Source organism: Borostomias antarcticus, assembly GCF_949987555.1.
Source record: "Borostomias antarcticus genome assembly, chromosome: 1".
In the NCBI taxonomy this organism is placed as follows: domain Eukaryota; kingdom Metazoa; phylum Chordata; class Actinopteri; order Stomiiformes; family Stomiidae; genus Borostomias; species Borostomias antarcticus.
Genome location: NC_140234.1, coordinates 41,376,551 through 41,389,050, shown reverse-complemented (window position 1 = coordinate 41,389,050; position 12,500 = coordinate 41,376,551). Strand labels below are relative to the sequence as shown.

General features: G+C 45.2%; 1 protein-coding gene across 1 annotated transcript in view; it reads right to left on the bottom strand.

Annotated features, from left to right (window-relative positions):
- The window catches only part of LOC311330032 (E3 SUMO-protein ligase ZBED1-like), a gene marked incomplete at both ends in the record, with an annotated part of 8,085 nt that extends 3,121 nt beyond the window's left edge, over window positions 1-4,964 (bottom strand). Inside the window, 3 exons of the mRNA XM_084461981.1 lie at window positions 3,185-3,351; window positions 3,497-3,959; window positions 4,182-4,964. Of these exons, the coding sequence (XP_084318107.1) occupies window positions 3,185-3,351; window positions 3,497-3,959; window positions 4,182-4,964 (1,413 nt within the window). The remainder of the gene's footprint in view (window positions 1-3,184; window positions 3,352-3,496; window positions 3,960-4,181) is intronic.
- Between the last annotated feature and the right edge of the window lie 7,536 nt (window positions 4,965-12,500).

Here is a 12,500-nt window from a genome sequence, read left to right as displayed (position 1 = left end):
GCAACTCTCTACCCATCAGCTCCCACAGCAGTAAGGCTGCCACTTACCCTATTGACCTGAATATAATACATTTTTCGCCCTGAAAAACGTCTTATATTCGGGGTTGAGACTTTTACATGTTATTATACATGTTGAAGCCATTTACAGATTTTCCTTACTGATATGATTTCATTATTGAACTATGATGTCCTTATTTGATTACTGATTATGAATATGTTGAGACCGTGCATTTTCCGTTGTGAATTATACTGATCATGTCTTGGAATGTCCTTGTGTTGAGGTTTTGTTGTTTGTCTTGATGATTGAGCTATGTCCAATTGGATGACGATAACTGTGGGTGTGATGTGCCCCCTTGACTTAGGATCAATGGGCCTCATTCACCAACAAAGTAAAGAAGTTCTTAAGAAGCATTTCTTCTTAAACTGTACAGTACTTACGCCGTTTCTAAGAAAATTCTGGCATTCACCAATGGTTTCTCATCTGGGATTTGTTCTCAACTAAGAACAGAATATACGGAACGAGTGCGCTTTGCATTTCTGACCACTCTTACAATACATGCACAGCAACAGGGGCGCCAAATACACGTCAAACACACGTCATTATCCTAAACAAACACACACGTCATTATCATAACCACACACGTCATTATCAATAACACACACACGTCATTATCATAAACACACGCACGTCATGGTCATAAACACATGTTGCATTTTCTAGGAATATGAATGAGGATAGAAGTCTGGGCGGAAATCAAACATACGATAGCATTACAAGGGAAGTGTGTGTGTGTGAATAGACAGTTACCTGTGAGATGAGTCCCAGCCAGCAGATGGACGAGCATGTAAGCGAAGGAGAGAAAAGAGACAGCCAGTCAAACTCTGACGTCACACGTCTCAATCCTGCGGCGTTGACCTGACAGCATTCTCTCACACGACCTCGCTTCCCCTGCACCCTCCCTTCTGACCTCACTTACCCTGCACCCTCCCTTCTGACCTCACTTCCCCTGACCCCTCCCTTCTGACCTCACTTCCCCTGCACCCTCCCTTCTGCCCTCACTTCCCCTGCACCCTCCCTTCTGACCTCACTTCCCCTGCACCCTCCCTTCTGCCCTCACTTTTCCTGCACCCTCCCTTCTGACCTCACTTCCCCTGCACCCTCCCTTCTGACCTCACTTACCCTGCACCCTCCCTTCTGACCTCACTTCCCCTGCACCCTCCCTTCTGACCTCCCTTCCCCTGCACCCTCCCTTCTGATCTCACTTCCCCTGACCCCTCCCTGCTGACCTCACTTCCCCTGCACCCGCCCTTCTGACCGCACTTCCCCTGCACCCTCCCTTCTGACCTCACTTCCCCTGCACCCTCCCTTCTGACCTCACTTCCCCTGCACCCTCCCTTCTGACCTCACTTACCCTGCACTTCTGAAGGCCCTGCTGACAGGGCGACACACACACACACACACACACACACACACACACACGGTCACCCCAGGACCATACCCTGTCCCCAACACACACACACACACACACACACGCATCTACAGCTCACAGTCTGATGCTCCGTCAGGTATGTGGTTGACTTCTACCGTTCAATAGTTTATTATTACAAAATGCTGAGCCTACACACACACACACACACACACACACACACACACACAAAGGGAGATCGGGAGCAGGAGGGGAGGAGGTGTGACTAATCTTCTCTTCCTCCTTTAAGACAGGAGGAGATGAGGGAGGAGTGTAAAATCATCCTGACAGAGAGGATTAAGACATGGAGACACACACACACATTCACACACACACACACACTCACTCACACACACACACACACACACACACACACACACACACACACTCACTCACTCACTCACACACACACACACATTCACACACACACATTCACTCACACACACACACACGCTCACTCATACACACATTCACTCACACACACTCACTCACTCACACATACACGCACATTCACTCACACACACGCTCACTCACACACACACACATTCACTCACACAAACACACACACACACACATTCACTCACACACACACACAGGGGGTTCAAGAGTCACTCCTCCCTGCCACAGAACCTCCCTGTCACTACGGAAACAGAGCTGTTGCCAGGAAATGGAGAGTGTGTCTGTTTCCTCTACATGTATGTTAAAAGTAGTGTTTTTGACATCTGTGTGTGTGTGTCTGTGTGTCTGTGTGTGTGAGCGTGCGTGTGTGTGTGTGCGTGTGTGTGTGTGTCAAAATGTTCCCAATGCACAGTTTTATTTTAATGCAGACGACACTGTCATCTAGAGCTGTACCCACATTTTGTGAGTTGAATCAGATTTGTTCAAACCAGAGATTAGACATATTTTTCATATGCCTAGGGGGGACCATGGGAGTCGGGACAGCTTTCAAACTTCAAACTCTATCTTGTGTGTTATGTTAATCCTTTAATGCTACTTACAGAAATGTGATGTTTGTAGTTAGAAACGTATTGTGTCTGTCTTAGCCAGAGCTCTTTCGAATAGGAGGTTCTAATCTCAACAGTACTTCCCTGGTTAAATAAAGGTTCAACTACAAAAAGTGTGTGTGTGTGTGTGTGTTAGGGCTGGGACTTTTGCCCCAAAATCATATTCGAAGTTCGTTTATTAATAATAATAATATTCGAATATATTCGAATTATTAATAATATTTTTACCATTAAATTCTTACAGAAAGACCTACCTAGGTATTAAAATAAAGTTGTGCACATTCTGTCCACTAGTGGGCATTGTATCATAGGCAATATCGATAAGCAATGATGTTTTCAGAAGCAAATACAACACACAATGTCAACAACCGTTCTTTTAATTTATGTCAGACCCTGGCTTGAACAGTAGGTTTTCACTGTTTGACAAAAATAAATAAAAATAAGCCGGTTAGGCTAGGTACTGAAAGACAAATAAAAGATAAATAAAGGTAGTAGGATGTATATCCCATTAATCAAACATGTAGCCTAGGCTTAATCAGAACTTGCCATTATGGGCTATCTGGCAGCAGTATGTAAGACTCAAGAACCCTCCTCAACCATCTACAGGTTGTTGGCCAAAAAGACAAGGTGATTCACACTTTCTGGAGAGTTCTAGAGAAGAGCGCTTCTTTGTTACTATGTTCCCCGCTGTGGAAAACACTCGTTCCGCCCTCACGGAGGTCCCACATATTGCCAGGTAGCGCCGTGCCAGCTGGGCGAGGTGGGGGTACTTGAGGCTTTTCTCCTCCCACCAGGACAGCGGGTTGCTGTCAGACGGGGGCGGGGTCTCACTCTCGTACACCTTCATCTCTCTTTGGAGCACATCTTCATTTGGCTTAGTAACTGTTTAAAAGAAAATAGTAGTGTTATTGTGCTGTTTAAGTTTCATAATGCACTTTTTATATTTCCAATGTAGGGCTTTAGCGAGTTTGAGTTATGAAAGGCACTCAATAAAATTAGCTTTAAATGTTTTTGTAATTATTATTACCTCCTGGTAACTTTTGGCAATACACATCGCCAAAGAGGTCCCCCATGGCGCTAAGAGCATTCTTCCTCTGGTGCTGCTGTGGCTCATCCGTTCTAGTCACTGCGTTCTCCTCTTGGCCTTCCTCTTCGTGTGTCTCCTCGTTGAGCTTTGCCAGCTCCACACGAACCACCACTCGCACTGCCTGCTGCTGCTCTCGTTTCAAATGAACCAGCCGGTGAAAACGCGGGTCGAGGTAGCTGGCGGTGTTAAGTAGCAAGAAGGCATCTTTTCCGGGGCCATATCGCACCTTTAGATCACTTGACATTATTTTTGTCATCTCCCTCAGTCCTGTCGGGTCTTCGGTGGAGGGCTGTAGTTGTGACAGAAGAACGTACTGCAGGGGGAGGACCGCTGATGCTGTTGGGTAGTTTTCGGTTGATAATGCCAAGGTGGCTACTTTGAACGGCTTCAGCACGTCTTTCACCTGCGGGACAAACAATTACGATAACTAATCCTAGCGCCACTAGCTAGCTAGATAGCTATGCTGCTAGTAAGCGCAGTACTGTCAGCCACGTAAACAAAACACAAACTGTAACGTTAGCTACGTTAGGCTCATAACATGCTACGTTTGTAAACAGTAACATTAACATTAGGCTCATAATAGGCAAGTATATTATTAGACCCAACATCATTAGGCTCTACTGACCTTCTCCATCAGGCTCCACTCCACACTGCTGAGCTCCAGACGGCTGAGTTTCTTCTCCATTATCACCGCTGCAACAGAGGCTTGTTGATCTGCTGCCCGACAGATCATGTCGTAGGTACTGTTCCAGCGGGTGGGGCAGTCGTTGATGAGCTGGACAGGTTTGAGACCAAGGAGCTTCTGCTTGGATCCGAGGAGGTAGCTGTCTGCAGCAGAGTGCTTGAAATGCTGAGTGGCAGCCTTCAGGCGACTGATTGGTGTTGCAATGGCACGCTCTGCAAGCCCTTTCTTCACTGCTAAGTTGATTGTGTGAGCCATGCAGGGGATATCGGTGATCTCAAGGTGCCTCTCTACAGCGTTGACATAGTTGGTCGATTTGTCTGTTGTGTTGGCAAGCACAGACTCCTGGTCCATGTTGTAGTCTCGTAGAATACGGTCGATACACGTGGAGACATTCTCTGCTGTGTGAACGGTTTGAAGCTCAGACGTGTCGAGAACGACATTTCTCATTTCTGCTTCCTCGTCTATGAAATGAGCTGTGACCGTCACATAGGACTCAGTAGCTACAGACGTCCACCCATCAGTGGTCAGCGCAATTTTTTCTCCACGCATCATTTCTCTTATTCCTTCTTTGGTTGTGTCGTACAGCTTCGCTATTTTGTCGGAGATGGTCTTGTGGCAGGGGATCTTGTATCTAGGCTCTAGCTCGTGGATGAAAGCTGCAAACCCCTTCCCCTCCACCAGGCTAATAGGCCTCATATCTTTGCAAATGGCCCGTGCCAGCATCTCTGTCGCTCTTCTTTGACGGGCAGCCGGGAAGCCTCGTGAATCAGAGCGAGGTAGCATGGAGTCGATTCTGGACTGCTTCACCCCAGATCCCTCTCCTTCTAGCTTGCCGGGATGTAATGTTAACAGGTGGGCCCTCAAGTTGCTGGTCGTCGTGTGATATTTAAATTCGGCCTTACATATTTTACATACAGGTATTGCTTTGTCCTTGCTAGTTATTTTTCCTCTTTTCTTGGGGAACCCAAAGAAACGCCACACGTCACTCTTCAAATTGTCAGGGGTATAGATTTCGATCTCCAGCGTGGTTGTGGGCGTTGGCGAGGCCATTGTTCTGCTAACTAAGTGCTAACTAACGTCACCTCCTACAGAAGCCCAGGTGTCCAATAGCCTTGCTAATGAGCTCGCGATTGCAACTTCACCAGGTGTGAAAAACCCTCTGAATCTGAATCAAAAGCAACGTTTGCTAGCCAACACATTTACAAAAAATTATGCCTATAACAGGTTTGAATATTAAGGGATGCCTAATATTCGTTCGAATACCAGTATTTCTGTCAATATTCGAATTATATTTGAATCCCGAAGTTCGGACTCCCAGCCCTAGTGTGTGTGTGTGTGTGTGTGTGCGAGAGAGAGAGAGAGAGAGAGAGTGTGTGTGTATACTGCAGTATCTGAGTGTGTGCTAATGTGTATCCATGAGTAAATGTGTTTGGCATTACACAGAGCCCAGTCTGATATAAAAACCGTTTTCATTTCCGTTTCTTATCCTCCTGATCTGGGATCTGAGCTAAAGCTCTGTGCTCACAGTCCTTAGTTGGTTACAGGGGTGCCCCACAACATTCTGAGCCCTATACATTAACCATCTCTGTGGGGCCCCCCTGAGATGTTTTCACTTAGTCCCAACCCCCCCCCCCCACCCACCCCCGCTCAATGCGTGACACTTGGCAGCCCTGTCAATCCTAACAAATTACAGGATTTTCAAGGGCCCTCTCCCTACTGGGGCCCTGGGTAGTCAGTTCAACCCCCCCCCCTCCCCCCCCGTGACCTCCATGGTTGTGTAATGCAGGCAGGTTAAAACGCTGTCACGTTGAGCGCTCAGACTCCATCTAACCCCCTCTGAAATGCCAAGGAGATGATTAACATTTAACCTAATGATACTTAACATTTATGATCAAATAAATCTGACATTTATTCAATAGATATTTCAAACGTATTCAACGGTGCGAGAGAGAGCAGCTGTAGGACCGAGCCTCTGAAATGTAGAACTGTTGAGGTTTTACAGAAAGAACAGAAGAATAAGTTGTCCATCATTTATGATGCTGCGCTCCAGCTGTCTGGGAAGTAAGGGTGTGGAGGGTTTGGAGCTGGGAATGACGTCACTCACGAGTTGGACGCTTTCCAGAAACGGTGAAAAACACACTTTTGCCTGATCATTGTATCTCTAGCCAAGTTAGCTATTGTAAGCAATAGCAGCTGATAACAACACACTACCTGCTATTTTGCGCATACAAACACAACATTGATAGAAATTGGACAGTACTATGTGTACGACTGATTTAACGAGACACAAATACCTAATAACCAGTTTTACTACAGCTTTCCCGTATTATTGTGTGGAGCAGCCATCTTGGTTTTGAGGGTGGAATCGTGGCCCGTCCCCCCCCCTCCAACGGTTTCCAGATTACATTGTTGCCGGGGAACTAGTAAGGTTCTTGTTCCCGTGGCAACTGGAACACACCATTATCATCAGTGCACCTTATAAATTATGCTGCAAGGGTAAATTATATAACTGTGATAGCCGCTGCTATTTTGGTGCCCATCTAGGCAGACCTCGAATTGTGCTACGAGCACACCAAAAAATATACGTGTTTTTTTAACACATATTATGGAAGTTGAATTTGTAAAGAGCCCACTTAACAAACAAGAGTTTTATGATCACTAGTCATGTTTTGTCATCAAAGTCCATGACCTGTGAAAAGTGTGAACAGCTCTGAATCTTTGAAGCCCTTTTCCTCTGCTTCGTGATTTCAGGTGTACCAACATTCTCAGAGACCTACTGTATCTTCTTCAAATATTTCCATATTCTAATGTAGTGAGACATCATTTGAAAGCTTACGATATGGGTGTGAAATCCTCTGTGGATTTTTTGTTTGTCAGGTGTGCACTTCTGAAGATACTGCAGTCAAAAAAAAAAACTTTTCCAAAATGTTTGCGAGGAGCTCAACGTCAAATCCCTAGTTCTCTATGGTCAAATCCCTAGTTCTCCATGGTCAAATCCCTACTGCTCCATGGTCAAATCCCTAGTTCTCCATGGTCAAATCCCTAGTTCTCCATGGTCAAATCCCTAGTTCTCCATGGTCAAACCCTAGTTCTCAATGGTCAAATCCCTAGTTCTCCATGGTCAAATCATGCAATGGAGAGAGGTGGCCGTTGCTGCCCTCTGGTGGTCGATGGGAAGTATTAATAACTTCTACTTCCTGCTTTCGTACAGTGCAGACGCTTTTGCTGCTTGCTCTTGCCTTCAGTTGCATTTTTCTGCTGATATTCTTGCTTTACTTCTGTAAGAAACGATGAGCAGCGGCTCCTGGATACTTATCACTGGGACTGATTTTTTTGTAGATATAGTAGGCTGTTGTCATATTTCAACATTTTATTACCTCCTCACGATAACGTGAGCGCGGCAGCAAGATGCCCCCCTTCTCCACAGAGGATTTCCACAAACTTCTGCAGAAGATTACAGTGCTGGAAACCAAATTTAACCATTTAGAAGTGAGCGTGGAAGTCAATGGACTAAATGGGACTGACACCAAATCTACAAGTGATAGTCCTCCCTGGAACTCTCTTGGTGCAAAACCTAAGAGTAAATCACTTCCCAGGGAAATGGGAGGATGGGTAACAGGCAGAGCCCCCTGCCCGGAGATTTGTGATGAGACTGGCTGGCCTGCATTATCATGCAGGCAGAGTGTCTCTTCAACTGCATGTACCATCCATTCAGTGCACTTCATTGAGCATTTCTTTTCTGGGAGCGCAGACATCTTTTTAAGGCAAATGGACTCTGCCTTAACAAGTCAGGAGTAAAACTGTTTATCTCCAAACTGTTCTACTTCCTGCGTCATCCATCTGTTCCCTCTGCCAAGGACAAGAGACGAGGCACCAAGACAGGAGGAAGACATAACACAACATGGCAGAAACCTTGAAGAGTTGCCTCGGCCCCCGCCTCAACAAAGTTTGGATTATAGGAGACACCCGAGCCAGGAGGAAGAGTCTTCACACACCCCTCACTGGCAATCGCCTATGAGGATCCGCCCCTTCCACCCCCCAAGAGGGGGAGTCACTCACTCTACAAGTGGTAGTCCTCCCTGGAACTCTCTTGGTGCAAAACCTAAGAGTAAATCACTTCCCAGGGAAATGGGAGGATGGGTAACAGGCAGAGCCCCCTTCCCGGAGATTTGTGATGAGACTGGCTGGCCTGCATTATCATCCAGGCAGAGTGTCTCTTCAACAGCATTTACCATCCATTCAGTGCACTTCATTGAGCATTTCTTTTCTGGGAGCGCAGACATTTTTTTAAGGCAAATGGACTCTGCCTTAACAAGTCAGGAGTAAAACTGTTTATCTCCAAACTGTTCTACTTCCTGCGTCATCCATCTGTTCCCTCTGCCAAGGACAAGAGACGAGGCACCAAGACAGGAGGAAGACATAACACAACATGGCAGAAACATTGAAGAAGAGTTGCCTCGGCCCCCGCCTCAACAAAGTTTGGATTATAGGAGACACCCGAGCCAGGAGAAAGAGTCTTCACACACCCCTCACTGGCAATCGCCTATGAGGATCCACCCCTTCCACCCCCCCAAGAGGGGGAGTCACTCACTCTCCCCCTGTCACTTGCACCCACCTGTGAGGATCCACCTCTTCCACCCCCCCAAGAGGGGGAGTCTCTCACTCTCCCCCTGTCACTGACACCCACCTGTGAGGATCCACCTCCCTCTCCCCCCCAGACCCCATCCAACTCACCCTTGTCTCCAGCCTCTCTTTCCCCATCCTCCCCCCACTTGGAGTTCACTGACCAGATGAAAGAGCTGAAAGAGCACCAGGGCCTGCAATGAATTTGCCTCATTCTTCACTGACAAAATTCAGAAAATTAGACAAGCAGTCAGTGCCTCCATATCAGGTACAGGATATGTGTTGTCCCAGTGTCCACTTAAAATCAATACCATGACACAATTTTATCCGATCAACCATAAAACCCTGGAGGACTCCTCCTGTTGCCTTGATATTCTGCCTACAGGCTTTTTAAAAAATGTATCTAACTGCATGGCCTCTGATTTACTCTAAATTGTTAACACATCTCTAATTTCAGGTGTGTTCCCACAAACCCTGAAAACTGCAGGCGTCAAGCCACCTCCCTCAACCTTTCACATAGCTGTGCTAACCTCATTTAAGACAGGATGACCTCTCCAGGAGGTCGAGACACCTAGACGTTGTCTGGCTTAGAATAACCATTCTTTGTTCCATTGTCCCTGCAAGATTTACCGCCCTTTCTCATATCACGTGTCTCAACTCTTGACCATTGTTGATTATGTCTGCCATTTAATGACGTGTACAGATGGGTTAGCCAATCACATCCCTGGAAGCATCATACCTGTGTATTGCTTTAATATAAGGCCACGCAAGACCAGACTGCGGCATTTCTGTTGGATACCGCTCACGGGCGTTATCCTGAAGTCCTTGCGCTCGTATGTTTTCTCAATAAATCAGACTTAAGTTTTTTGAGCGAACCTTGGCAAATGTTTTTACTTTCGATCAGATTTAGTTCCATTACAATTGGCGACGGAGTGTGAAGAGGAACGACTGCTGTGTTGGTTCGACTGGAGTGGCGACAACGAGGTAGCAGACATGCGGAGTCTTTTAGAAAGCTCTGGAAATTCTTCTCTTTGCGTCTATTCGCATCGGTTTGGGGAAGTCGGCCTCGTTGCTCCACTCGGCTGAGCTCACGGTATGTTGAGAACGAATCCTCTATGTTTTAGGGTGGTATTTGCCTTGTTTTCGTTTCGGATTGTGTTGTTGGTCTGGCATGTTCTGAAAACAAAGACCCCGGGGGAGTTGGTGGCGATCTAAGGTGTTGTTTTTAACAGTGGCAGTTTAGGATTGGTGATATTGCATTGTTCTTTGACTTCGTCCTTGTTTCGTTTACCGGGGCTATCCTCAGAAGAAGTGTAATTTTGGTCTTGTGACTCATTTGCTCTCTTGCAGTTGATGTACAGTTTAGATTGTTTGTCGGCTGTAGTTCAGAAGTGAGAGTGCACGTCTAGGATAACGTTTGAGTTTGGTTTCAGTCGAATGTTCTAAGGTTAGCACAGAGTGAGTTCCCCCTTGGCCGGTCGCGGTTGAAATTCAAACCGCAGGTAGTTGGGGTAGTGTCCCAACAAAGGTAGGGCGCTCGTTGTTGTTGATACTTTGTTTTAGAACGATTGCCAAACAGCTTAAGCCTCATTGTTGTTGATGCTTCGTTTTTAGAACGACTGCCAACTATCTTAAGCCTCATTGTTGTTGATGTTTTGTGTTAGCACGATTGCCAACTAGCTTCGAAGTGATTGTTGATGTTTCGTTTTAGAACGATTCCCAATGAATGTAGCTATGCTTTCTGTTTAAACGTAGGCCTTTGTTTGTCCTTTGTGTTCATTATCCCTGCACGGGGTTGTTCGTCTTTGTCGGTTACTGTTTGAGTTTCGGCTCTGTCTTATATGTTTGGTTAAGTGCGCCTATTATCCAGGTAGGTATTGTTTACTGCTGTAAATTGTAACTGCTAAAGTTCCGGTAGCTGGTCGTCTGGGAGACGAAGGAAACAACAACACCACTCTGCTCTCCCGTGATCCGCCATCGAGCCAGAGGGGAGAAGAAAGGACACCGGTTGCTGGGTGAGTTACTTAGGGTTTTAATGTGTCTTTGTTTCTTTCGAAATTGTATTATTTTGTTTTATTTCCTGATGTGATTTTGAGTTTTTCCATTGCTGTTGTCTTTGAAGCCAAAGAAGAACGATTAAAAGTCAGCGCTCAGCTCCAAACAGTAATGCTAAAAACCACAAGCGACTCAGACCTGAATTTCAACAGTCACATTAAGACAATTACAAAGTCAGTCTACTATCACCTAAAGAATATATCAAGGATTAAAGGATTTATGTCTCAGCAGAATCTGGAAAAACTTGTCCATGTGTTTATCTACAGTAGACTGGACTACTGTAACGGTGTGTTTACAGGTCTTTCTAATAAATCGATCAGACAGCTGCAGCTGATTCAGAACGCTGCTGCTCGAGTCCTCACTAAGACTGGGAAAATGGATCACATCATTCCAGTTCTGAGGTCTTTACACTGGCTTTCTGTCTGTCCAAGAATTTACTTTAAAATATTGCTGTTGGTTTATAAAGCGCCGAATGGTTTAATGCCTAAATATATTTCTGATCTGCTGCTACGTTATGAACCATCCAGACCTCTCAGGTCGTCTGGCACAGGCCTGCTTTCTGTCCCCAGAGTTAAAACAGCAGCGTTCAGTTTTTATGCTCCACATCTGGAACACACTTCCAGAAAACTGCAGGTCTGCTGCAACTCTCAGTTTTTTTAAATCAAGACTGAAGACTTTTCTTTTTGCCGCTGCTTTTTAGCAAATCAAATAATTTAAATCAAATAATTATTCATTCATACACTGCACTGTAACTTTTATTGCATGCATTTTGTTTTAAATGTCCTTTGTTGCATTTCGTTTTATATGACCTTTTATGTGTTGCACTTTGTCTTGATGCTTTTAATGTCTCATGTAAAGCACTTTGAATTGCCTTGTTGCTGAAATATGCTATACAAATAAACTTGCCTTGCCTACACAATCACAGCAAAAGAGATAAATAATTAGTGGATACGCCCTGAAACTCTAATCTGCTCCAAAATCTAATCAGGTCCAGGGTTCCTTGGGCATAATCAGTATGTATATGAAGATCATAGGGTTATTTGTTTTTAAGCTATGGTTTGAACAACATGCCCATCCAGCCAGCCACATACCCACACACAGACACAAACACGCCGCATGTCGACTGAACACTGAATTTTAGCCAAACTGTGCTCTACAAAGACATGGTTTTCACAGAGGTCCTCATTAACTGAAAACTCTGGATTTATCATAGTAACAGAGAAATGTTTAAATGTTTAAAATCCTGCATATTATACTGTGCCTTTAAATATAATGAAGAAAACATGTCAATCACAGAAAAAGAGAAAATAAGAATAATGTTAATAAATATGGAAAACTTGGTGTCCCTTGGTTGAACTCCATTTTGAAATGACACATCTGTCCAGAGGGGGAGAGGAGAGGATACAGACGACTGGAGAGGAGAAGTCTGTTATTAGGGCTAGAGTCTGTTACTCTCATTGGGAAAATGATCCTAGAACACTTTGGTTGACTCAAGTAAGAAAAATAAAAGTAATGTTATCAATACACTCTCAAATCCACATGCTGCACAAAACTGTGCATATACACGTGTGTCCACATGTG